At 54.5% G+C, this 26,530-nt stretch overlaps 1 protein-coding gene across 2 annotated transcripts in view; it reads right to left on the bottom strand.

Moving 5' to 3' along the window:
• Nucleotides 1-26,530, bottom strand: part of PRKCB (protein kinase C beta) — a 246,309-nt gene that overhangs the window by 139,660 nt on the left and 80,119 nt on the right. For both annotated transcript variants that reach the window (XM_075899914.1, XM_075899913.1), the window contains exon 3: nt 9,968-10,050. In XM_075899914.1, coding sequence (XP_075756029.1) covers nt 9,968-10,050 — 83 coding nt within the window. The remainder of the gene's footprint in view (nt 1-9,967; nt 10,051-26,530) is intronic.

The raw sequence follows: 26,530 nt of genomic DNA, 5'->3' as shown, positions 1-26,530 counted from the left end.
CATTACCTCTGCCTAGTGAGGTTTTCCCTGCTGGGTCTTGCTCCAGACAGCAGGGGTCACCACAGCCCAGCAAGTACCCCCACTACGTCACACAGGGTCATGGGGATTTTCCATCCCAGATTATCAAGGGTGGCAGGTATAAGAGGCGAGGGAAGGCAATGCCTTCCCACACTGCCCAGCTGGCCCCGCCTACACTCCGCCCCCCACGCCCTCCTTCATTCACCACGGCACCCCCAGTCTCCTAGGGCTGGCTGGGCTTCAGCCCCCCATACTGGGGCCATGCTCCAGGGCCAGATGGTCTGCACATGGCTCACCCTCCAGGGCTGGGGGGAAACTGGGGCCACAAGCCACTCACCCTGTCCCTGCTCCCAAGACCAGCTGAGCCGTGCGCCGGGCTCCCTGCCCCTCCCCTCATCTCGCACCAGACCCCCCTCCCAACCACCGCATGCCAGGACGCTGATCCTGGAACATCTATGGTCCTGCTGGCCCACGGATGTTGCTGGACCAGAGAGTCCGGGTTTAGAGAGGTGCAACCTGTACAACGGAGCCCTTATTGTCTGACAATCGTCGGTTGCACTAGACCGATGCCAGGCCCATCGGCAACATCGTTAGGGAAGAGGAAATCTTTCGCTTTTCCCTGGCTCAAAACGAACCCGGTGCCCTCCTCCGATTCCTGGCCAGTCTGGGATGTTTCCAGCTGCGGAAGGATTTCTCCACCTCCCGTCTCCTTCAAAATGAAACTGCTGTCACAGCAGCGTGGTTCCCGGCTGCACAAGGAACAGAAAGTTTGCCCCCTGTGTCTTCCCCATCCCCCCGTGCCAGCTGGCAGGACGCACACACCAGACAGCGCAGCCTGCTCGACGGCTGCTCCACGCGGGACAAAACTCAGCTGCAAAAGGAGAAGTGTCACTTCCTTTGGAAGAGCCCGCGCGGACGTCGTCAGCTCTTCCTTTGCAGAAATAACGCCGGAAATAGCACTTCGTGCTGGCCGGGCCGGCTTCTCCGTGACGATGTGCCCACTTCGCTCTCTGGGGCAGCGATCCCGATAGGACGGCCCCGTCGGGGAGGCAGCCGAAGACTTGGGCAACGTTCGCCACCGTCACCCTGGCCCGAAGCAGCGGCTCTCGAAATGTAGCCGTTTTGTTTTCGTCCCGACGCGCGGAAACACAGGCCACGGCCAGCCGGCAATCGGCTGCTCCGACTCCTCCCTCGGCAAATGTGAGGAAAGCACCTCGGGGAACCATCTAGTCCCCCGGCTTCGACTTGCCAAAGGGCCGCTGCAGCAAGACGCCCCTGAGGAAGCGAGAGAGGGGCTGGAGAAGAGCGGGGAGGACGGGCAAGGTCGGGACAGACGGGAATTGCAGGAGAACCTGGAGCGACTCTTTAAACGCCGCTTTTTCCTCCCTCTTCCTCACCGGCTAGCTGTGCCGATTCTGCTGCCCGCCCCTACCGGGGAGGGCCAGGCTCTCCACACGCGCAGTGTCCACACCTCCCCCTTCCACCTCAGAGCAGACCGGGCCTGTATCGGCTTCCCCTCCACCCAAGCCCTCTCTAGCTCTCCCGAAATGAAAGCAACGGGGCTACTTCGACAGCAAGGGGCCGTCCCATGGGAAAACTGGCACCTTGGTACCAGCCCCGAGTAAAGAGGCCTGTCGCCAGGCTGCCTCAGACCAAACCGGGCGGTCACTCGGCCGACCGGACTGCTCCTTCCCCTTCGCTGCAGGGTGGGCCTCGGGTAGGGCCGGTGGAGAGGGAAGCTGCATGAACCTTTTCCCTGCTACCGCTTGGTCAACTTGCACCCTGGCTCCGCGGCACCGGCTGGGGAGAGGCAGCCAAGGCCCAGCCCATGCCCAGTGTCTAGGTGGGAACCAGGAGCTCTCCACTGTTTGCTTTCTCCCTCTTCCCTGGTGCATATAGGTCAGCTCATGGCAGGGTTCCCAGGAGAGATTCGGGTGCCGCCCAACTGATTAGCAGAGCACCCACAGTGAACGGTATGTGCTTCTCTGGTGGTGCACATCTGCACATCTTGGTGCACAGAAAATTTATTCTGCACATGCATGGAAAACGTCAGCGGGAACATTATGCACCTTGGCCTTGCTCATGAGCAGGAGCCGGCCTGACGCAGTCACAGCTCTCCCATTGCCAAACCTCACCGCCCCCTTCCAAATCCTTCCATTCATCTCTGGCTACGTTCACTGATTTCTGCCTCCCGACAGAAGGGCTCTACCACCTTCGCTCCTCTTCCAGAGATCACAAAGACTCAGCTGTTGTCTGTCAGCAGCGCCAAGTTGCTGGTTGCCAGAACAGCAAACCCTACCAACCACACAATCGCACGCTTTGGCAGCGCACCCTACGTCTGTTCTTCTCACGCCTCGTCCTCCCCCATCGCGGCCCTTTGTTGGGCAACTCCATTTTGATTTGCAGCGTGGGACTGGAAGCTCAAATTGCCTTGTTGTTCTCAAATCAAATCCCAACAACAAAAGCCACAGATTGCAACGTTTTCCTCCTAGGTTATTTTGAGGCAAATATTTTGCCTTTATTTCCAAATTCTTTTAAAAGCATATGGTCATTGTCTATATGACTGCTCCAAACAACTCCGGGTGTTGGAATTAGCCAACAGCCCCTTAGGATAAGAGCTACACAACAGATGTTTTTGTCGGTTGCATCCCAGTAGGTAACGGCTGTCCCACCGCAGATGGGTTGAACCTCTCTAGTCCGGCAACACTTTCTGCTTAAAAGTAAAGGTCCATTAAGTGCTAAATGTTGACTGATTTGTATACGGCAGCTATTGCATTGATGTCCTTGGCATCCGAGCTGGGACAGCCGTTACCTACTGGGATGCAACCTACAAACGTGCATGGTCCAGCATGATGTTAGTGAGCCGGACATCCACTTATCATGGGGGTGGCCAAGTTTCCCGCGGTCCCATAAAGCTTGCTGACAGCCGCCGGTCCTAGCTCTCAGGGTTCTGGGCTGTTCTTTAGCTCTGATTGACGCCGAAATGCCTTCTAACGGTATGTCTACACAGCAACATGATTTCAAAATAACATAGTCCACGTCCACACAGCAGGCAGTGATTTCGAAATAATATCGAAATGGTGTCAAAGTGGAGGACTTCTTACTCCGACTCCTGTAACCCTCATCGTATGAGGAGCAAGAGAAGGCGGAGGAAGAGTGCTCTATTTTGAAATAAGTGCTGTGTAGACACTCCGATAATAAGCTAGTTCGAAATAAGCTACGCCATTGACATAGCTCAGTTTGCGTTGCTTATTTCCAGTTAAACCTTGCTGTGTAGATGCACCCTAAGATCCCAGTAAACAATGCACGTGTTGCTAATTCTGCTAGACAATATTGACCTCCTGTGGTCCAGCAAATTCTCTGGCTCGGCACCGGTCAGGCCCTGAGGGTGCCGAACTAGAGAGTCCAACCTGTACCATACTGTGCATGTAAAGTCCTTTTCTGTACGGAAAAGAAGCTGCTTCTCCGCACGCGAGATGGGCAAAAATCCTTTGAAGATTTTGCTCTAGGTACATTGAAAGTTAATTTTATATGTAAAACTCTCCCTGTTTACAGGACTCCTGCTCAGTTGGGGCTGCCAGGGAGTTAGAATACATAGGCCCTGTGCCTCCCGGTGCCTTCTGGGTTGACCGAGCGCAAGGAGATCAGAAGACGGAAAAATTTACACTTGGCTAGAAAGTGCCCACATATATACACCAGCAACACCATCACAGGACCTAACCAGATCAGCCATACTGTCACTGGTACGTTCTCCTGCACATCTACCAACGTAATATATGCCATCATGTGCCAACAATGCCCCACTGCTATATACATCGGCCAAACTGGACAGTCCCTACGTAAAAGAATCAATGGACACAAATCTGATATTAGGAATGGCAACATACAAAAACCTGTAGGGGAACACTTCAGTCTCCCTGGACACACAATTGCAGATCTAAAAGTAGCCATCCTGCAGCAAAAAAACTTCAGGACCAGACTTCAAAGAGAAACTGCTGAGCTACAGTTCATCTTCAAGTTTGACACAATCAACTCTGGATTAAACAAAGTCTGTGAATGGCTCGCTAACTACAAAAGCAGCTTCTGCTCTCTTGGAATTCACACCTCCAGATCAGCTGCTAGAAGTGAGCCCCATCCTCCTTGATTGGATCCACCTGGTCATCTCCAGCCTGATCCTGGCCTGCATATTTATTCCTGCCTCTGGAAATTTCCACTACATGCATCTGACGAAGTGGGTCTTTGCCCACGAAAGCTTATGCTCCTACACTTCGGTTAGTCTATAAGGTGCCACAGGACTCCTCGCCGCTTTGGCTAGAGATGCACTGGATATGCAACGGCAAAGCATTTAGCTGGTGACCGGGTGCCTTCCCCTGCCCATGGGATCAGGCAGGCAGACGAACAGAAAAGCTGGTGGCAGATATCTGGTCAATTTCATCTGCCCATTGCTTAAATCTAAAATTAAAAGGAAACTGAGCAGGTTTGTGTGAGGCTGCTCGGATGACTGAATTCCATTAGGAGTCACTTTCATGCTGGGCAAAAATGTCAAATATCATTTTAATACACACGTTATCGGCGACTGCCCACGCTCACGCTAGTTCTCCTTCCCCGAGTCCCGTGTTAATAGGCAGGGATCTGAACGGCCTCCATATCAAAGAGGAGAAGAGTTGAAAGGAAGGGGATGAAGTTAAACAAAAGTAAGAGTTTAGTTAACTTCAGGGAGTTGAAGGTCACTTCCAGACAGCGGGGAGAAAATTCCGCAGGCAGAAGGAAAAGTGTCCCTGGTGAGCAGACCAAGAAAGCCAGGCTGGACACACCTGCAGTGGCAGAGGAGACAGGGTTAGGGAGGCCGGAGCGGGAACGGGACTTTCTATTTCACAGGAAATTCTGTGATTTGACTTGTTTTCACATTTTCACACTTTGCGTGGAATTAAAACAACATTTGGAAACGTCGCAGGAAGCGAAGTCCTGAAAGAATTGTATTTCAGGTCAGCCCACCCCCTTCGGTCTGACTTTTTAACATTTTGGTTTTACGGGTGTTCCACAGAAAAACAATGAATTCTATTTCAAGAGTGTATTTGAAAACGTGCCATTCCAAAATGTCAGAACAGGACTTTTGACGTTATTGGAAAGTGGTTCTTGGGAGTTTTAATATGAAATACAGGTTGAACTTTTCTCGTCTGGCACCCGCGGGACCTGCCGGTGCCAAACCAGAGAATTTGCTGAACCATGGGAGGTCAATATTGTCTAGCAGCATCACTGACACTTCCACTGCTTGTGGGCTCTTAGAAGATATTTTGGGGTCAATTAGAGCTAAATAACAGCACAGAACCCTGAGAGCCAGGTCTGGTGGCTGGAAACAAACTTCATGAGACCATCGGAAACTTGGCCACCCCCATGATAAAGTGGATCTCTGGCTCACTAACGCCATTGCGGACCACAGATGTTGCCGGACCAGAGAGTGTCGGACTAGTCAACCTGTGGAACTCCTTGCCAGAGGAGGCTGTGAAGGCTAGAAGTATAACAGAGTTTAAAGAGAAGCTAGATAAATTCATGGAGGTTAGGTCCATAAAAGGCAATTAGCCAGGGTGTCCCTGGCCTCTGTTTGTCAGAGGCTGGAGATGGATAGCATGAGACAAATCGTTTGATCATTGTCTTCAGTCCACCCCCTCCGGGGCACCTGGCACTGGCCACTGTCGGCAGACAGGCTACTGGGCTAGATGGACTTTTGGTCTGACCCAGTACGGCCGTTCTTATGTTCTTAGACACATTCAACCTGCAGTCAAAGTTGATACATTTTTCTCAATGTTCAGATTTTGACCAACAGCGCCTTTCTGATGAGCAACATTTTGATGAGAAAGCCTGACAAGGTCCACCGCTCCATTAGCCAGAAGTCTTTTCCATCTCTAACAAAGATCTCATGTGTCTTCTTAGACACGTGTCTTTTTGTCGTCCTTCTGTGAAGCGATCATGAATATGATTCACTGGATCATTCGAATGGTGGAAACTAAATACAAGTGTTATGACACTGTTCTGAAATGGAAAGAGGAGGCTTTTATTCCCACGCAACCCAATTCGAGATGTAAAGTAAGCGCACAACTATGACATTGCTTTGTGCACGGTTAGGGCTTGTCCGACTGTGCGCGCAGGCCAATATCAAAGTATTACAAAAAGCCAAAGAGATATGAACTCCTTTGGATGAGCATCAGAACATATTCATGTAGGACTGGAAGGGGTCTGGCGAGGTCACCAAGTCCTGCTGAGGCCAGACCAAGTAAACCTGCTCCAACCCTGACAGGTGTTTGTCTAACCTGCTCTTAACCTCCTCCTTCGCTTAGAAGCCTGCTCCATAGCTTAACTACCTTGCAAGTTTTCCTGCTTTCCAACCTAAATCTCCCTTGCTGGCAATTAGGCCCAGGATGGCTTGTCTTGGAGTTTTCTCGGTGGGGAACACTCGATCACAATCTTCCTTGCGAAAGCCCTTAACATCCCCCTTCAGTCTTCTGTTCTCAAGACGGAACATGCCCCGTTCTTTAACCTTCCCTCACTGGTCCCATTTTTCAAACCTCCTCTACTATTTGTTGCTCTTCTCTGGACTCTCTCCGATCTGTGTGCCTCTCCCGCAAAGTGCGGCACCCAACCCTGGACAATCCTCCGCTGAGGCCTCCACAGTGCAGAGTAGGGCAGGACTTTCACCACCTGCTTTATACACGCGACCTTCCTAGGAATACACCCCGGAACGACTGGAACTTTTTTCGCAGCTGCTTTACCCGGCTGCCTCATTCCCATGTGTGACACAGCAGTGCTACCTCCTAGCCTGCCACTCCCCACTGCGTAGCTGTGTAGTTGGGTTTTCCTTCCAAAGTGAAGTGCTTTGCATTTGCCATGATTGAATTTCATCCTGTTGTTTCCAGAAACCTGATAAAGCTGAGAGACCCGCCTCCTCTCCCAGCTAGGGATGTGCCAGTGTCGTGCATTAACCGAGTAATTCACCTACATGCATCTCACCTACATGCATTTCCCTCCCCCGCCTTCCTTGCCAGGACATTTTTAGCAGGCTGGCCAGCAGCCCGGCTCAGTTCTGTCTCGCACCGGGTCTGGGAGCTAAGCCCTCCCCCCCACCCCTGCTGCCACCCCACGCTGCTGCCTCTGTGTCAGAGGCAGCAGTGTGGGGTGATGGGCAGCCGGTCCGCGAGGGGAGCTGGTTTTTAAACTGTCTCCCCTCGCAGACCAGCTCCCGCCTGGTACCCCGCGCTGCTGCTTCTGATACAGAGACAGCAGCCCAGCGTGGCAAGGGGCTCCCCGAAAGTGAGGCCGGAGCACACTGGCTGCCAGCCCCACCCCCGGCACGGTTTTTTTCTCTCCGATTAAACAGCAGGGGAGCTGAACAGCTAGAAAGCAGCATGCCACCTGTCACTACCACGCCCGACTGTAACCCACCTAGGTGCTCTGGGCACACGGCTCTGTTAGAAGCAGAGACAGAGCCCTTCACTGGAAAAGCCCCAGGACACGATGCAGAACGATGCCCTTTATAAATCCGTGCACGTGACCTACGATTATAGCGGCAGCCGAACACACGGTTAGCCACCCCATTTGGTTACACTGTAGCCACCACAGTTTCTATTTTTAACTAGCATCCTGGTGCAGCCTAGTTTCCTGTAGCAGTTGCTGAAATTAATCAACTTCCACGGTAAAAAGGTTAAACCTTCCAGACAGGCCAGAAGGTAAAATCATTGCAGGGGATCTAACATGATGGCACCGTGCCTGGCTGTGCCCTGCCCGGCCTGTCTTCCTTGGACACACCAGGACTGAACAAGAACAATATGGAAGTCGGGATTCACCCAGCACTCCGGCTTTTCAGAACGGCTGACTTTAAACGCGGCAGACTCGTGCACCATCCCAGTGCAGCATCGTGCTTGCCCGGATGTAGTTCAGTCAGTAATTATATGTGATATCGTTGCCTTGTTAATTTCATGTCATTGCTTCCTGGGAATGCTCAAGGATTTGGTGCAAGGCTGACCGCGTAAAGCAAAAGGGGAGTGTGAAATTGATTCAAACGTTTTCTTCTCCAGGCAGAAGAGGGCTTGACAAATAGATGCATACATTTAATTAAATCTGAGAGCTAATACTGTGATTGAGATTCTTGAAAAAACAAGTTGGGTTTTTTTCTGTTTTTTGTTTATTTGTTTTGCTGCTAATATTCATGAAGTTAAAATAATCTGGGATGATTTTGTCTATTCATGACCAAGAGAATCTAAATGGTATTAAAGGTTAATTCTCATCAAATAGGGGTGCCGTGGACAGGGCGAGCATTTGTAAGACAGACTGGACTGTAGCATGATGATTAACATGATAAAGAGGACACATCCAGCCCACTTAATTAATACAGGTCCTACAATTGACAGGTACTTCTGCTGCTATATATCTATATACGAACATACACACACACACACACACACACGAGTCTTGGATTCTGTTATTTCCACTCCAGCTCATCTGATGAAGTGGCTTTTACCCACTAAAGCTCCTACGTAGTTTTATGAGTCTCTAAGGTGCCACAGGACCACTTGCTGTTTTTAAAGTTACAGACTAACACAGCTCCCCCCTCTGATACATGATGCTGAAGAAGGGTAGCGACCAGTAGATTATTCAGAGAAAACCCTATCAATTAACAACCAACTGGTAGTTTTAAAAATCAGTCTCCTCCCTCGTTGTTATTTCATCCATGTGACAAAAGATAAAAGGACCAGTTATTTCAGCAAGCGCTAGGGTTGCCAGGTGTCTGGTTTTCTCCCGGACAGTCCATTTTTTCTGCCCCGTCCGGTTAAAAAAACCCAGAAAATACTGGATATGTAAAATGTCCCAGTATTTTCTGTCCCTCTTGGCCAGAAGGCTGGCAGGGACATTCTTCCCCTGCTGCATTTGGCGTGGGGAAGCGAGGAGCACGGGGATTCTTAAAGGTACAGCGACCTTTTTTTTTTTTTTTGGGGTCTCAACCAAGTTTGGTCTCCCATCTCCCAGTTGTTTTTTCCCCCATGTTTGGGATTTTTGGTAAAAGCATCTGGCAAGCCTACCCACGGCACGTCTAGACTTGCTTTCACTTTCGAAAGAAGATATGCAAATTCGTGCTGAATTTGCATAACTTCTTCCGATCGCTTTTTTGAAAGAGGCTCTTTCAAAAAAGAAAGTCGTCTAGACGCGGTTCTTTCAAGAAAAAAAAACCCTCTTCAAAAGAAATGGTCTTCCTAAAAAAATGAGGTTTACATGGTTCTTTTGAAAAAGGGCTTTGTTCTCAAAAGAACCGTGTCTAGACTACTTTCCTTTTCGAAAGAACCTCTTTCGAAAAAGTGATCAGAAAAAGATATGCAAATTTGTGCCCAATGTGCAGATCTTCTTTCGAAAGTGAAAGCAAGTCTAGACGTGCCCCCCCAGGAACAAGTCAGCCAAGGCAGGAGCGCGATTAAATATGAACCTTTGACAAATGGAGAAACTGAGGCTGTGATGGAGTCAAGGTCCCAGAGGCAGCTGGGAGCGGAGCTGGGGGGAGAGCTCAGGTTGGACTCCGCTGCTCAAGCCTCAACACTTCTTTGGGGACACTCGGGTGGTTTTTGCTCGAGAGGTTGCCAATCCGGAAGTCTCTATAATAAACCCTCCAACATACACCGATGGCTCACCCGACCGTCACGGAGGCAAAATTCACAGTTCCTGCTTCCCGGGCTAAACCAATCCCAGCCAAAGATGGGGGAGAGAGGGGGGTCATCTCCAAAGCATTGTTGCACATGCCAGAGACAAGGGGAATCGCTGCAGAGGGGAGATCTTCGGGCTTGGCCTGCACAATTACCAGTTTCAAGCAGAGGTTGAAATGTTGACAGGCAAGCTGGCTCACCAGCGACTTGACATTGTAACCTCCCCCCCTCCTCCCCCCAGGAGATCGGCCGCTGAATTTACTTACATCAGAAGCAGGACCCTTATCAGCACCCGGGCAGGTGAAAGTAACAAATTCATGGCACCGCTTGTGCACGACGAAGCAGCAAACTGCAAAGAGAACGCAGTGAACATGTCAATCAAAAGGTAAATCAAAGACTTGCACCTCGCTACATCAGGAGTGAAGGGCTTTTCCACCGGGGCACTGAAATGTGCTGGCTCGTTACACTTCGTTTCCTGCCTGTGTGAGACAGGCTAATTAGCTCATTAAGGAAGCCTCGCAAAAATTGCACTCCCGCTCATCGGTCAGAAGGAACAGCCCTTGGCGGTTACGTCTCCCCGAAAAGCCGCCCACAACTCCCACGGTAGGTCGTGTTTCAATGAGACGCGGTGGAACTTGAGAACAACCTGCCGCGTGGTATCAACGGAGGTCACCTCTCAGAACTACTTCATGGACGAGCATCCCGAAGCGCCTGGGTAGGCTACATCCAATTCACTTTGGCATCATTGATGCTGGAGTCTCTGGAGTTACCTCGGGTATAAACCGTCCTGCCATGCTCCAACTTCCACCTCTGCCCAGGGGAATGCGCAGCACAGAAAGAGCATCGGTAGATAGGCAAGAGGGTTGGACAATATAATGGAGATTTAGCTTCAAAGGCGAAGGCAAATAGCATAAGGACATAAGGACATCAGGACAGCCAGACTGGGGCAGACCAAAGGGCCATGCAGCCCAGTGTCCTGTCTGCCCACAGTGGCCAAGGCCAGGTGCCGCAGAGGGAGGGAACAGAACAGGGAATCCTCACGTGATCCCTCCCCTGTCGCCCATTCCCAGCCTGTGACAAACAGAGGCTAGGACACCCTCCCTGCTCAGCCTGGCTAACAGCCACTGACGGACCACGCCTTCATGAATTTATCTAGTTCTTTTTTGAACTGTTAACACCCTAGCCTTCACCACATCCTCTGGCAAGGAGTTCCACAGGTTGACTGTGCGCTGTGTGAAGAAAAACTTCCTTTGGTTTGTTATAGACCTGCCACCTATTCATTTCATTTGGTGACCCCTAGTTCTTGTGTTATGAGAACAAGTAAAGAACTTTTCCTTATTCACTTTCTCCCCACCCGTCATGATTTTATACTTATATGGGGTGCTGGATCTGGGCTGCATCTAGGCAGTTAACCGAAAGTGCCCTGGCCAACGTGCTGAACGCTGCTTTGATTTAGGCAATACTAACTGAACTGTAGTCACAGCCTAAGGTTTTCTGTACAGCTCCAACCTTTACGCTGGCTGACTGAAGATAACGGATCTTTACTCCCCTCTTACTAACCATTCACACCGGCATGGCTGGAAGAGAAACAGAGACTTACAGGGATGCTGAGTCAGAGACCCAAGGTGCTAACACGGGCAGATCACAAAGGAAAAGAAACCGAGATATCACAAGGCGTTAAGGGCAGAGTTTAATTTACTACGGCAAACAAGGCGGCGGGATGGAGGGAGGGCTGGAAAACAGCAGGCTTGGGAGTGTGTGGCTGTACTGTTACCAGCCAATGCGCCTGGGGACACGGGGCAGCCCCGCCACGGCCTCCGCGCGCTTGGCTCCGGCGCAGATGGCACGTTGAGGAGTGGGCGCTCGCAGGAGGGGCGCGGCTTGTGCGTCTGGGCCCCCCATGGACACAGAAGGCGCTTTGAGACGCAAGCCCTCTCCTGCCTGAGCAACACGAGCAGGCCCCTACTAGGACTCCGGCAGGCACAGCGACGCAGCCGCCTTCGGCTGCCAGGCTGCAGTCGTCTCGCCTTTCTTCAGAGCCGCGTTTTCATTCGAGGCTCCGTGGAGGCTGCTCACGCACGTTTCCGATTGGCGCAGCGGCGCTCAGGGCGAGCGTCAAGGGAGGACTGTGACCCGGGCTTCTCGGCTGAGTAGAATGAGCACTAAACTCCCCCCTCCCCCCCCCCGGGGCGGACAATCCAGGGTCCGGGGAGGTACAACCCCCAGCTGCTGCAGACTGAGAGGAGAGGCCCAGGCTCTGCAGGGGGCTCTATGAGACGCGTGGCACAGAGGGCTGTGAATCCTCGACTCCCAGGGCTGGCAGAGACCTCAGGAGGCACCGAGTCCACCCCCTGCCCAAGGCAGGACCGACCCAACTCAATCAGCCCAGCCAGGGCTTTGTCCAGCCGGGACTTAGACACCTCCAGGGATGGAGATTCCCCCTCCCTCGGGAACCCAGCCCAGCACTTCCCCACCCGCCTCGGGAAATCGATTTTCCTGGTCTCCAACCTAGACCTCCCCCTGCAACTTGAGCCCATTGCTCCTTGTTCTGCCCCCACTGAGAACAGCTTCTCGCCAGCCTCTCTGGACCCCCCCTGCAGGGAGTTGCAGGCTGCTCTCAAATCCCCCCTCACTCTTCTCTGCTGCAGACTAAACAAGCCCAAGTCCCTCAGCCTCTCCTCATAGGCCATGTGCTCCAGCCCCCGCAGCATTTTGGTCGCCCTCCGCTGGCCCCTCTCCAATGTGCCCACGTCCTTTCTGTAATGGGGGGCCCAGAACTGGATGCAACACTCCAGATGTGGCCTCCCCAGGGCCGAATCTTCAACCTGCACTAATAGCTGCCAGCAGGGATGCAACCAAGGACAGTGAGCCCTGAATTCCCAGGCTTCTCCCCGGGAGCTAAGGGCAAAGTCGCTAAGGTTGGAGTCAGTGGCAAGCTCTTAAGCTGCAGCCAGGGAGGTTGAGGTCGGACGTGAGGAAAACTTCCTGCCTGTCAGGGGGTGAAACGCTGGGATAAGTTGCCTGGGAGGTTGTGGAATCTCCATCCCTGGAGAGATTTCAGAGCAGGTTGGACACACACCGGCCAGGGATGGGCTAGATCGGGGTTCCCAACCTTTTTTGGTCCTCGTACCCCCTTGGCTTTTAGTAAAGCTTCCCGTACCCCCTATTCAATATGAAAGGAAATACATTCTAGACTCTAGGATCCACAACGTTTTTCCCTCACACGACTACGTTTGGAATATTTCAATGAGGATAATCTAGTTATTTACCAAATATTCCCCGGACCCCCTTGCCAAGCTGCTCGTACCCCTTGGGGTACGTGTACCCCAGGTTGGGAACCCCTGGACTAGATGGTGCTTGGTCCTGCCGGGAGCTGGGGGACTGGAGTCGAGGGCTCTCGAGGGCCCTTCCAGTCCCAGAGTTCTAGGATTGTTCTGGGCCCTGGTCACACAAAGCCAGAGGAGACACTCACGTGCCTACGGCAAGTTCTTCCAAAGGCAGTGCCCACGCCCATCTCGAACGATGCATCTGAACCGGCACCCCCGGGACTGCGATTGGTTGGCGGGTCACAGAAGCCGCGATTATTTAAATCGCCGCTTCATTTCCCTTTGCCGAACAAACAGATCTACAGGGCTCCGTCGACGGAGCCATGTAGTTTAGACACACCCCCTCAAGGGCAGGCAGCCTCAGGATGTCGCATGATGAAAAGCAAATCCCAGGGTGGTTTCATTAATTTGTGCTGGGACCATCACAAGTGACACGGTCACTGGACTGAGTGGCCCTTCGCTGGATTGCTTTCCTCCCCAGCCGGCTGCCCAAATATGAAGGCAAGTTTAAAAAAAAAAAAGCCACCTCTGCACTTGAATGCAAGTTTCCCTGTGACAATAGGAGTCAGCCGTGTGACACTGTGGCAAAAAAAGCCAACACGAGTCTGGGCGGCGTGAACGGGAGCATGGTGAGCGATATGCGAGCAGACATCCCTCCACTCTACTCTGCACCGATTAGGCCCCAGCTGGAGTCTTGTGTCCAGTTCTGGGCCCCACATTTGAAGAAGGATGGGGAGAAATCGGAGAAGGTGCAGAGAAGAGCAACGTAGAGGAGGCAAGGTCTAGAGAACATGAGCTAGGAGGGAAGGCTGAAGGAACTGGGCTTAGACTCAGACTTTAAGGTCAGAAGGGACCATTATGATCATCTAGTCTGACCCCCTGCACAGTGCAGGCCACAGAATCTCACCCACCCCTCCTAGAATAATCCTCTCACCTAGATCTCAGATATTGAAGTCCTCAAAGGATGGTTTAAAGACCCCAAGATGCAGAGAATCCTCCAGCAGTGACCCATGCCCCATGCTACAGAGGAAGGAGAAAAACCTCCAGGGCCTCTGCCAATCTACCCTGGAGGAAAATTCCTTCCCGACCCCAAATATGGCGATCAGCTAAACCCTGAGCATGTGGGCAAGACTCACCAGCCAGACACCCAGGAAAATTTCTCTACAGTAACTCCTAACATCCCTCCATTGGCTTATTTACCACCGATAGTGAAAGGCTTCTTTAGTTTAAGAAAGAGAAGGCAAGTTCACTAGTTGAGTGCATCCTTTAGGACGGTCCCTTTTATCATAGAATCATAGAGCTGGAAGAGACCTCAGAAGGTCAAGTCCAGCCCCCTGCTCTAGGCAGGACCAATCCCACTAAATCAACCCGGCCAGGGCTTTGTCAAGCCGAGACTTAAACACCTCTAGGGATGGAGACTCCACTACTTCCCTAGGGAACCATCCCAGTGCTTCACCACCCTCCTAGGGAAATAGTTTTTCCTAATATCCAACCTGGACCTCTCCCACCACAACTTGAGGCCATTGCTCCTTGTTCTGCCACCTGTCACTACTGAGAACAGCCTCTCTCCATCCTCTTTGGAACCTCCCTTCAGGAAGTTGAAGGCTGCTCTCAAATCCCCCCCTCACTCTTCTCTTCTGCAGACTAAACAGACCCAACTCCCTCAGCCTCTCCTCATAGGTCATATGCTCCAGCCCACTAATCATTTTGGTCGCCCTCCGCTGGACCCTCTCCAATGTGTCCACATCCTTTTTGTAGTGGGGGGCCCAGAACTGGACACAATACTCCAGATGCGGCCTCACCAAAGCCGAATAAAGGGGACTAATGACATCTCTGGGTCTGCTGGCAATGCTCCTCTTAATGCAGCCTAATATGCCATTAGCCTTCTTGGCTACAAGGGCGCCTGTTGACTCATCTCCAGCTTCTCATCCACTGTAACCCCCAGGTCCTTTTCTGCAGAACTACTACTTAACCGGTTGGTCCCCAGCCTGTACCAATACTTGGGATTCTTCCGTCCCAAGGGCAGGACTCTGCACTTGTCCTTGTTGAACCTCATCAAATTTCTTGTGGCCCAATCCTCCAATTTGTCTAAGTCATTCTGGACCCTATCTCTGCCCTCAAGCGTATCTACCTCTCCCCCCAGCTTAGTGTCATCCGCAAACTTGCTGAGGGTGCAATCCATCCTCTCCTCCAGGTCATTAATAAAGATATTGAACAAAACCGGTCCTAGAACCGAACCTTGGGGCACTCCGCTAGAAACCGACCGCCATCCTGACATCGAGCCATTGATCACTACCCGCTTTTATGCCCGTCTTCGAAGAACAAATGAAAACAAATGGTCAAGCCAGGCCAGTCCAAAGCCGTTCCTCCTCGCAAGCCGATCTTCTGAGACACGCCACTCCCCCGGGCCAACAGAGGTTTGCCGGAACCCATTTCGGACCCCCCAACCATGGCGGAACACCAGCGGCAGCATCAGAACACGCCAGATACAATGGAGGACAGAAACCGGGTTCAAACCACGTGAAGAATGGAAACCCGACATGTAAGGTTTGGTGACATTTCCTTGGAAATACAGGACAGAGAAGGCCTCTACAAACGTACACTATGACACGGCTGGGCGAGGGGGGGAGACAAAGGGGCCAGCTTCCTGGGGAAAAGCGCACAAGAGGAATAGAAACATGGACGGAAGGCAGAATGATGGTTACGGGGCAAAGACTGTGACGGGCTGGAGCCAGCCGAACCGAGCAGAAGGGAAACTGAGGCACGCAAACCTGGGGCTCACCTTGGCCTGTGCCCCTTACTCCTGGGAAGCCACGCAGGAAAGCACCATGTCTTTGCTTTAAGTTCCTCCTGCACGTCCGGCAGCCGGGTCGAAACACCCTCTTCAAGTGACACGAGAAACGAGGGAGCCACCGTCTGCGCCGATGTTCAAGGCCTCCCAAGGGTGGCGTGTCAGCCTGCTCCCAGCGTTTACACAGCAAGCAAGTCATTAAATACACATGCACCGCTCACCCTCCTGGCCTGTCCGGGAACCCCGCAGGGCACATGAGCAAGGGCAGAAAAGGAATCGCAGCGCCTTCCACACGGCGCATGTCACAGCTCCATGAAGCCCAGTGCAGAGAAACAGAGACGTCGTCTGCGTCGCACGCGGCGGTACAAGGCTCTCCAACGGGAACAGCGAGTGTTGCCTCCCTAACACCGGCTGCAGGAATGGAAATCCATTGGGAAAAAGACCTACCAACCCTCATCGTCCTATCTAGCGCCCGACCCAAAGTCAGCAAATGGGAAGCTTTCCATTGCCTTCCAAAGCCCTTTGGTCCAAACCTGCACCGGTCGACGGGCAGGCCTGCTTGTTAAATGGGACTCGTTAGGTGACCAGTCCGCTCTGCTGAGCGGGATTACTCGCACCCCGCAAGTTATGCAGGTGCTAATGCCTTTGCAAGTTGTGCCAGAATTCTTACACAGCTGCGCCCTGCCGGGAGGACGGAGAATCAGCAGCTCTTCCCTCTGGCTTCACCCAGAGCTTTACACCGGACAGGAATTACTCAGTCTCCACTGTGCCGGGTAAAATCCAAGGGCTGGCTTTCGGCACCAGCATTTCGCAAGCGCAAAGCCCAACCCGGCAACTCACCATCTTTACTGATGAGCTGGTGCCACTGGGAGGCACAGCCGTGGCGCCAGTGTGTTAATTTCATTACCCTTCGGCGCTGTCAGGTTGCTTCTTTGACAGGTTAGAAATTGCAGCTCAGGAAATGGCTTCCCCAGGCCTCTAATGAGGCCGTTAATTTGCAGCTCTTCTATGGCGAATAAGTCATCAAATCCCAGAGAGAAGCGGCACAGCTCGGGAGCCGTTTGTACAATCCACACCAAACACGCACTGAACGTTTCCTTGTCGCTTGCCGCTGCTCAAGGCAGGGATGTTTGCTGGTCTGGAATCCCCGTTCAAGGAACATCGGTTATCTTGAATCCCGCCGTTCGGGGCAGCAAACGCCGTCTCCCACTCACTCGCCCTTCCCCAAGGGGCTTTAAGAAATCGTGTTTCGGAAATTGGCCGTTTTCCGTACCAGCCCGCACCCCGGCCTCTCCATCTGGCTTTGTGAGAAGATAAAAGCCACCGCCCTGCACATGTGCAGTACTGAGAGGCGGGAGGGAAGAGCCTTTCCCTGTAGCAGGGCCATCGCGCTAACCCTGGAGCCCAGCAGCGTGTCAGGCGCGGTTTCTGAACGCAGAGCCTGCCTTGCAGAGGGGGCCAGGGGGCTCTGGCTCAGGTGGCCCTGGCTCAGGTGGCCACACTACAGACTGGCAATCCCTGGCACTGAACGGGCTGCCCGCCAAGCTCAGCGCCTGCCACGGGAGGTGTATCTGAGCCGCTGCATTGTCTGGCCCTGACCGAATATCAGTGGACTGAGACTCACTGGAGGCTCCGGAAAGCCGGGAGCCACGCCCCCTTGGCCCAAGCCAGCAGCTCAAGTCGCTCCTGAGGACTGGAGGCAACTTCAGCCCAGCTGCGGGCTTGGGGATCACGCGCAGGAACCACCATGTGCTCAGGACGGACAGCGGGCTGGTACCCACTCCCAACAGGACCAAGCCTGGCCAGGTCAGCTGGGCAGGAAAGGGAGCCCCCAGGGGTGATGGGTGAAGGCCCAGCTGGGGAAGGCAAGCCTTAGCCCCGCCCCTTCTGCCCAAGGCCCCACCCCTGGAGCCAAGCCCCGCCCCCTAACCCCCATTCCACTGATCCTTCCTGGCCAGCTGCAGGGCCAGCATCAGGTAGCCACAGACAAGCAACACTGGGGGCTTCATCCATGAGGAGTTAGATGAGCAGCTCCAGGAAAAGCCTGCAGGCCAAGAAGGAGATGGAACTGAGATGAAACTCACGAAACACACACACACACACACACACACAGCCAGTTTATTCACACACAGCAAGAACACGGTAATCCATCCGACCGCTTCCCTAGAGCGAAGGTTTTAGCCCAGAAAGCACATGGGCCAAGGTCCTGCTCCCCAGCAGAAGGTCCTCATGCAGCAGCAGCAAGGCCCCCGGGTTGTGCAAGCCTGTGTCACTCTGGTGCTAGGGAAGGCGGCAAGCGTGGAAAGCAGTAAACTCCCTCCCAAGCCCCTCAGCCTAAGACGAGCCCGTAACAATTCCCAAGAAAGCGGAGGAGCAGTTTCCCAAGCAACTCCCGGGCTGGGCGGCCAAGGAACACACGACAACGTGTTCCAGGAGGACGAATTTTAGGAAGTCGGAAAGGCCAGTAGTGTAGCCAGCGAGGCGGGACTTTGCTGGGAGGGTCCGCTCAGCCTGCCATCATCCATCAACACACGGCATTAGCGAGGGCCAGCGCCCACAGACACGCAGACGCTGCTTTCCTGGAAGCTTGGAAAGCAATGTTTCTTAAACCGTGTGCCTCGAGACAGTCGGAGGCCTCTTAACTCCCCCTCGTTCCCCCAGTGGAGGCGGAAGCTCGATTGGGACAACACATGTGGCAATTAAAGGGGCCACAACCCCCCACCCCCGCCCTTTTTTTTTTTTGGCTCAACAACTTTCCCCCGGAGTTCTGCATACAAAAGAAGATTGTTTGGTGTTCCACGGTCTTAAAACGTTGAAGAAACCCTGCTGTAAAGAGTTAGCCAGATGAGGGGAGGAGTCAGATGGTGACAGGCTGTCGTGAACAGGCAGAGGACTGACCAGCCCCCAGTGACTAAGGGGTTAACTCAGGTACCTAGCAAAGGTGGCCAGGAGAGGGTTGACATTTGAATTGGATACAGGTTCCCTGCCTGCTTTCTTTGTGGGGACAGTTAAACCAGGAGTCGAGATGCACAGAATGATGCAGGACAGCCATGCCCTCTTCCCCCCCCAACCCGCTTCCCACCCCCACCCCGGAATTCAGGGCCTGGGAGCGGAGTGAACCAAGAGAACATAAGAAGTGACGACCAGGGAAATGGGTCCAGTCATTTTCAGGGTCATTTTTCTTTCTTTTGTAGCTTGGTTTGAATTCCTTCGTGTGAATCTGTCTCCCCTCCCCCTTTACTGCCATCTAAGCGTTGTGCCGAGACTCTTCTCTGGTTTTTAATTTGTTTTCCTTAGTTGCTCTGTAGCATCTAGCAACCAAGGCTGCTTTATCAAGTTCATCTCTTGTTTTGTAATACAAATCACCAGAGTAGTTGACTCGAGTCCCACGACTTGAACTCGAGTCCGACTTAAGTCGCCGAGGTGTCGTGACTCAAGACTCAACACGGGTTCATTGTTTGTGACTCGAGACTCAACTTGAGACTTGCTAATTTTGTTAAATTGACTTGGTGAAAAAATTGTCCAAAAAGGCCGATAGTGACGGCTTGTACAAAAGTGACTTGACGGTTTTTAAATTAAGACTTGAGACTCGACTTGGGACTTGACCGAAAGTGACTTTAGGGACTCGAGACTCAACTTGGATTTGATGATGACGACTTGAAAACAACACTGCAAATCGCTTGTATTAAGGTAAGGGGTGGATTCCTGTGTCCTGGAGGGTCTGGCTGTGGGTGTCCGCAGGCCTTGGACAGAGGGGTCAGCTACCAGAGACTGCAGCTTGTTTTTTCTCTTTTCTTTTTCAAGCTCTATTGGGCAAAAGAGCTCGGGGTACCCGGGGTGGTTTCAAGTGTTCACCCCTGGGTTTTTTAGGGATCAAAAAGCACTTGCTGGTGGCAGTGAAGTCCCCAAAATCTGTGTATTGTGATCAAGGGTGTTATGCACGTGGGGGCAAAGGCTAAATTTGCATCTGGCGGCGGGGACCCGAACTTGGTGCCCGGCTGAGCCCGACCCTGGGGGCGGGAGGAGCTTGTACCGCATCGTCCCCCGCCCCTTTCAGTTTGAGGCCAGGCCCCTGCACGCACTAACCCGCCGGCGGAGATGGAGGGGTTGGGCTGGGGGCGGCTCCAGCCAGTGGCGGGCGGAGGAGGAGCAGGCGAGCCGAGGGATGACGGGGGAGCAGAGGGGGACGAGTGTGGTGCCCGTCCCCGTTCCCCCTTGCTACGCCCCTGTTCTGGGGGGAAGTTTTTGTAACCAGCGCCTGGAGGGGCAAGGTTTCGGGCCTCCCCACCTTCTGCATTCAGCATGCCAGACTGGGCACCAGCCCGAGCACAGGCGTCCACTAACGTGCAACAATACCCCTAAGGAACACAACACGCACTGTATCTTCCAAGCCTAGAGACAGGCCCTGGGCTTAATCGCATCTGTCTGCAGCGACGCGCTGCCCCGCCCCGGCGAGAGAACCCAGGGCCACGGGAGCCCTTTCAGAGTCAAAGCCAAATGCCCACGTTCGCGACACAGCTCGTGCTCATTGCACAAGGCAGCGGCAGAGCATCGATTTCCTTCCTCCAGGTCAGACGCTGCGTCCTCCAAACAGACTCTGCTTCTCCACAGCCACCAGGTCTCCTCTGGACTAAGTGAATTAGAACAATTACCCTCAGCAGAGACACAGACCACGGACAGATGAAGCAGGAAACGTTTAAGCTCCGTTCCAGAAAAGACACTGTCCTGGCAACCAAAAGAGCCATTTGCCCCCAGACCGAGCAGCGTGGGAACGGCGACGATGCTGATTCTGGGAGATTATTTTGTGGCTCAGAGTACAAAAGATTAACGTTCTTTTAGGACTGATGAGCTAAATCCAGCTACACCCGGCATAGGTGCAGGGCGGGTGAGATCCGGTTTTGAACAGACTCGCGCACCTCTCCCAGGTCTCGGCAGATGTCACCGTGGATCTTGTAGGACGCGCTAGAGCCAACTAACTAGAAGTTGTTAGTTGATATGGGGTCCAACCTGAGGTTCTAGGCTGGTAGGGCACCCTGCCGATGCGGAGGTTCTAGGCTGGCGGGGCACCCTGCAGATGCAGAGGTTCTAGGCTGGCGGGGCACCCTGCAGATGCCGAGGTTCTAGGCTGGCGGGGCACCCTGCAGATGCCGAGGTTCTAGGCTGGCGGGGCACCCTGCAGATGCCGAGGTTCTAGGCTGGCGGGGCACCCTGCAGATGCGGAGGTTCTAGGCTGGCGGGGCACCCTGCAGATGCCGAGGTTCTAGGCTGGTGGGGCACCCTGCAGATGCCGAGGTTCTAGGCTGGTGGGGCACCCTGCAGATGCCGAGGTTTTAGGCTGGTGGGGCACCCTGCAGATGCCGAGGTTCTAGGCTGGCGGGTCACCCTGCAGATGCCGAGGTTCTAGGCTGGCGGGGCACCCTGCAGATGCGGAGGTTCTAGGCTGGCAAGGCACCCTGCAGATGCGGAGGTTCTAGGCTGGCGGGGCACCCTGCAGATGCGGAGGTTCTAGGCTGGCGGGGCACCCTGCAGATGCCGAGGTTCTAGGCTGGCGGGGCACCCTGCAGATGCCGAGGTTCTAGGCTGGCAAGGCACCCTGCAGATGCCGAGGTTCTAGGCTGGCAAGGCACCCTGCAGATGCCGAGGTTCTAGGCTGGCGGGGCACCCTGCAGATGCCGAGGTTCTAGGCTGGCGGGGCACCCTGCAGATGCCGAGGTTCTAGGCTGGCGGGGCACCCTGCAGACAGAACACCGCCAGACCCTGGTCATCTTGGACCACGGACGTCTAGTGCATGAGCTCCAAGGCAGCTGCCTGGGTGCTAACACTGGAGAGCAGACTCACGATTCTCTAAGTGGCTTTGGTGCCACTAGGCGGCCCCGCGACGCACCCCCAGGCGGTGTGTGTGTCACACAACCCCTCAGCAATATGCACTGTGGCTTCCTTTGTGATCTTCACAGCTTCATGGCTCCCAGCACAGCTGGCCCATCCCTCTGCCATGACCCTAACCAACGGGGGTGGAAGGAAATTCTTCTGCAGGGTCTTTTGGAAGCAAGGTAAGCCCGTTCCCCCCGGCCTCCCCTGAAGGACTGTCGGAAGGTCAGGCAGCTTCGACACATCCTGCGTGTCTGGCCAGAAATCAGTCACATCAACGCTTCCCGTGAGGGGCCACCTTGGGAGAAGACGGTGCCGCTGCATGAAACGGGCCTGATCGGGCGAGTGTTGTCGTGACTCCTTTAGGGTTCTTGCTGGGTGGCTGGCAGAGACGGCAAGCGCAGCAGGGCGGGCGCAACCCATTCCTGCTGGACGGCTGTTGGCGCGTGGCAACCCTCGGCAAGAGGCCGCGGTTAGATCTTGTTCCAAGCATACTGCTCCTGCCTGGCCAGCATGGTGCGGCAGCCAGCACCCTGCCCCTCAAAGACATAGGGCAGGAGCTCTGCAAGGCAGCACCTCAGTTTACCGCAAACCTAATCCAGATTTATACACAGCAAATGGGACATCCATCCTCACCGCCCCCCCCCACACCCCTTAGTGCTGGCTCCCAATATTTGTTCTCTCAGTTGCACAGTGTAAACCAACACAAAGGAATTCCCCCACCAGATGCAGGCATTGTCTCAGTTCAGATGCTCTTCTGAAAGCAGAGAGTTTGGGCAACATGCCCAAAAACACCAGGAACCTGGGATTTTTCCTAAGCTTTTCTTCCAAAATGTTTCTACTCTCCAAAGGCTCCCGCGCGGGGGAAAATCCCCCAAGACACCCTTCCCCTTCAGCAGCACGAGCAATTTGGCAGCCTCCCCGAGGAAAGGGGCACCCCCAGGGAAATCAAAACGTAGCCTCCCAGGAAAAGTAGCCGCCGCATGAGTCTGTTTCAGCAGAAGCAGCAAGGAGTCCGGTGGCACTTTCAAGACTAACACATTTCCCAAGATAGTCAAGCTCAGGATGGGGAAAAAGAGGGTCATTTTGGAAATTTGGAAATTTTCAGCAGTTACACCATTACCTGCGGGGAGAGGGGGGAAGAAGCCAGTGTTAGCAGAGAGCTAGCTTTTAAGCCCGTTTCCTGCAAGCAATGCCCCCCCTCCCGCCTCTCTATCAGAGGCAGCGGCGTGGGGAGGCAGGTGAAAACCGGCATGTGCTTAAAAGCCAGCTCCCACCTCCCCCACCCCCGCACTGCTGCCTCTGTATCAGAGGCAGCAATGTGGGAGGAAGCCTTGCATGCACTGTTACACCCGGTATACTGACATATCCCTAATTGGAGCTCACGAAAGCGTACGCTCCAACACCCTGCTACAGGAGTTAGCCTGTCGTGCCCTGGGACTCCTCGTTGATTTCCTCCCAGGAGAGGTTCTGAAACGCAAGGTTCCAGGTGGGTCGGACTGATATTTGGGAGCGCATTTTTTTTAAAATAGCAAACCCATTTGCTCCTGAGGTTACCATGGACACAGGCACTGGGGCACAGAGTTGCCAGATGGTTTAACAAAACATACCAAACACCTTCCCCCCCCCCCCCCCAAAAAAAACCACTGGGAAAAAATTCTGTTGAGAAAAAAAAGGGGGGAGGGGAGACCAAAGTTGTTAAAAAAAGGGGGGCGCTGTGCCTTTAAATATCCCTGCATTCCTCACTCCCCCGCCTGACGCAGAAGGGGAAAATTGTCCCTGCCGGGCTTCCATCCGAGGGAAACGGGAAATAACAGACATTTCACATGTCCGGTATTTTCTGGTTTTTTTAATCGGCCGGGAGACCCGAGTAACGGACAGTCCAGGCGAAAACCAGACACCTGGCAACCCTACTAGGGGAGCTGCTGGGGGGGGATTTATGCTTCCTCGGGAAATCTCTCCCCACTGCACTACAACTAGCGAAAACCCAGCGCCAAGCTCAGGAGCGTTAGCTACCAGTGCGCGCTCTTCCCTTCGGAAGCGGAAACACCCGTCCAGGCCGGAAGCCAAGCGCCTCTGGCATTCATCCCACGGCAGACCCCTGCGGGAGCCTCAGGGAGCAGATCCCGGGCCACCTCCCTGCTACTGGGTGCTGGCCACGGAGCATTTGGGGGCGTGGGAGGGGGCCCCCCCATGACTGCACTCGCTCTGGGGCTGCTCCAGTGGGTAGTAGCGGGGGGCGAGAGCGCTCCCAGGCAGGGCTTGGGCCAGCAGGAGCGGTCGGACCACACTTTCCGCGTGCCCCAGGAGAGCCACTCCGGGCCTCGGTTTCTCCACTCGCGAACCAGCACAGGCTGCCCTTGCTGTGCAGAGCACGCAGAGCCTCCGACGTGGGCCGCCTCGCGGGCAGGCCGCCCCCGCATACGCAGCCGCAGAGACGGAGGCGGCACTACGGGGGTGGAGGCAGAAGAGCCTGGAGACGCACTTCGATTACTCACAACCAGTATCCCGGCCCTCCTGTACGCTGCCCACAGAACCGTCCGACGCCCAGCGCAGCAGAACTACCGGGGAGCCCGACCCTACGATGCGCTGCGCCTCGACAAGAATCCTTCCCCGGGCACTGCCACTTGGCGCCTGCGGGGCGAGCGTCGCCTGGCCCCTCGCCCGGACAAATCCCCTTAGCCGGCAGGAAGTCATCGGCCCCCCCTTAAAAATCCAGCCCTGTGCCCGCTCACTGCCCGGGAGAGCAAGCCCTGCCCGCTGTCTGAAAGCTGCAAGCGACGGCAGCGCCGCCGACTCCATCCCCAGCGCGTCCTCTTCGCCTGCCCTGCCTGACGCCCGCGCTGGTACGCCGGGAGAGGACACCACAGAGGCGCGGCTCGGTTTGCACTGGGCCCCTCGCAAACGGACGGGCAGCTCCACCGAGTCCCCTCGGACTCTCCCTGTCCCCAGCCATTCGCCGGAGGCGGCTGCGAAGGCCAGGACGCCAACACGGGTCAAAAAGGAGCTAGACACCCCTGGAGGACAGGTCCATCGGTGGCCATTAGCCAGCACGGGTGGGAACGGTGTCCCTAGACTGTGTGCCAGGGGCTGGGAATGGGGGCAACCAAAATGCTGAGGAGGCTGGAGCACATGACCTACAAGGAGAGGCTGAGGGAGTTGGGTTTGTTTAGTCTGCAGAAGAGAAGCGTGAGGGGGGATTTGAGAGCAGCCTGCAACTCCCTGCAGGGGGGGTCCAGAGAGGCTGGCGAGAGGCTGTTCTCAGTGGGGGCAGAACGAGGAGCAATGGGCTCAAGTTGCAGGGGGGGAGGTCTAGGTTGGAGATCAGGAAAAACGATTTCCCTAGGCGGGTGGGGAAGCTCTGGGATGGGTTCCCTGGGGGGGGGGGGTGGAATCTTGATCCCTAGGGCTATGTCTACACTCGCGGCTTCTTGCGCCAGAAATATGCAAATGAGGCTAAGCGTGGAATATCGACACGCCTCATTTGCATACCTAATGAGCTGTCATTTTTGCAGAAGAGGCTCTTGCGCCAGACGGCCCCTTCTCGCGCAGCAAAAGCCCTCTTGCGCAAGGCCGCTACGCCCATTATTTTCGGGAATAACGGCATTGCAGAAGAGGGGTTTTCTTGCGCAAGAAGGGGCAGGGTAGACAGCGAGCCTCTTCTGCAAAAATGGTGGCTCATTAGGTATGCAAATGAGGCTTGGCGATATTCCACACAGCCTCGTTTGCATATTTCTGGCCCAAGAAGCCGCGAGTGTAGACGCAGCCTAGAGGTGTTTAAGTCCCGGCTTCACAGAGCCCTGGCTGGGAGGATGGAGTTGGGGTCGGTCCTGCTTTGGGCAGGGGCTGGACTCGATGCCTCCTGAGGGTTCTGCCGGCCCTGGGATTCTATGACGGGCGGGATCACGTGAGGATTCCCTGGTCTGTTCCCTCCCTCTGGGGCACCTGGCCCTGGCCACTGTGGGCAGACAGGACACTGGGCTAAATGGATCTTTGGTCTGACCCCGTCTGGCCGCTCTCAGGGTCTTAGCTGAAAGCCCCGCGCCCTCTCTTCATGTCCTTCGCTGGGCTAGTCACAAGTTTTCAAGACGATGTCACCGACATTTGGACCCTGCGCTCCTCCTGTGGCAGCAGATGAATTGTTTGACACGGCCCTTCGAGCAGCGTGGCATAGGGAGAAGCCAGGCAGGTGCAGGGGGTTTCCTCTGAAAACCTAGTTAATTTCATGGACAACGAGACACCTTAGCGCTGGTTTTGCCACTCCCATGTAATCAGCGATGGTCTCCCGGCCATAAAATGCCAAAGGCCAATTCAAGCAGCGAGACTGGAGGAATGAATAAAAGGTACCAGGATGGGGAGAAATAAAAAGGGAGAAAGATCGGGCTGGGCAGGGAGTAACTTTGGGTTTCGGGACTGGCGCCAGGCCGGCGAGCTGGGCTGGGTTAACGAGTAGGTGGATCGCTCTAGACGAGGCCCCGCTGGAGAACCAGTGGCACTGCGCAATACTCCGGCACACACCTGGCGCTGCCCATCCCGCCTGGCAGGTCTGAGAAGGGATGGAAAACCCGGTTAACCAGTTAAACCAGGGGCGGGAACCTTCTTTGGGTCGGGGGCTGCTGAGCCACAGAAAAACCAGTCGGGGGGAGCACATACGAGTGAGAAGCAGACACTCCGCACATTCCCCTTGCACACCAGCCTTGTAGATTTTGTGTACTGCAGCCCAGCAGTGGGGGCCTGGAGCATCAATGCAAGCCCCCCAATGCGGGGGGGGGGGGCAGCCCTGAGCCTCGGGTGCTAGATCTAGGCAACCCAGGGGCCGGATTCAGAGCCTGAAGTTCCCCACC

This window comes from Pelodiscus sinensis, chromosome 16 (assembly GCF_049634645.1).
Source record: "Pelodiscus sinensis isolate JC-2024 chromosome 16, ASM4963464v1, whole genome shotgun sequence".
Taxonomy (NCBI): Eukaryota; Metazoa; Chordata; order Testudines; family Trionychidae; genus Pelodiscus; species Pelodiscus sinensis.
This window is presented reverse-complemented; position numbering and strand designations above follow the sequence as displayed.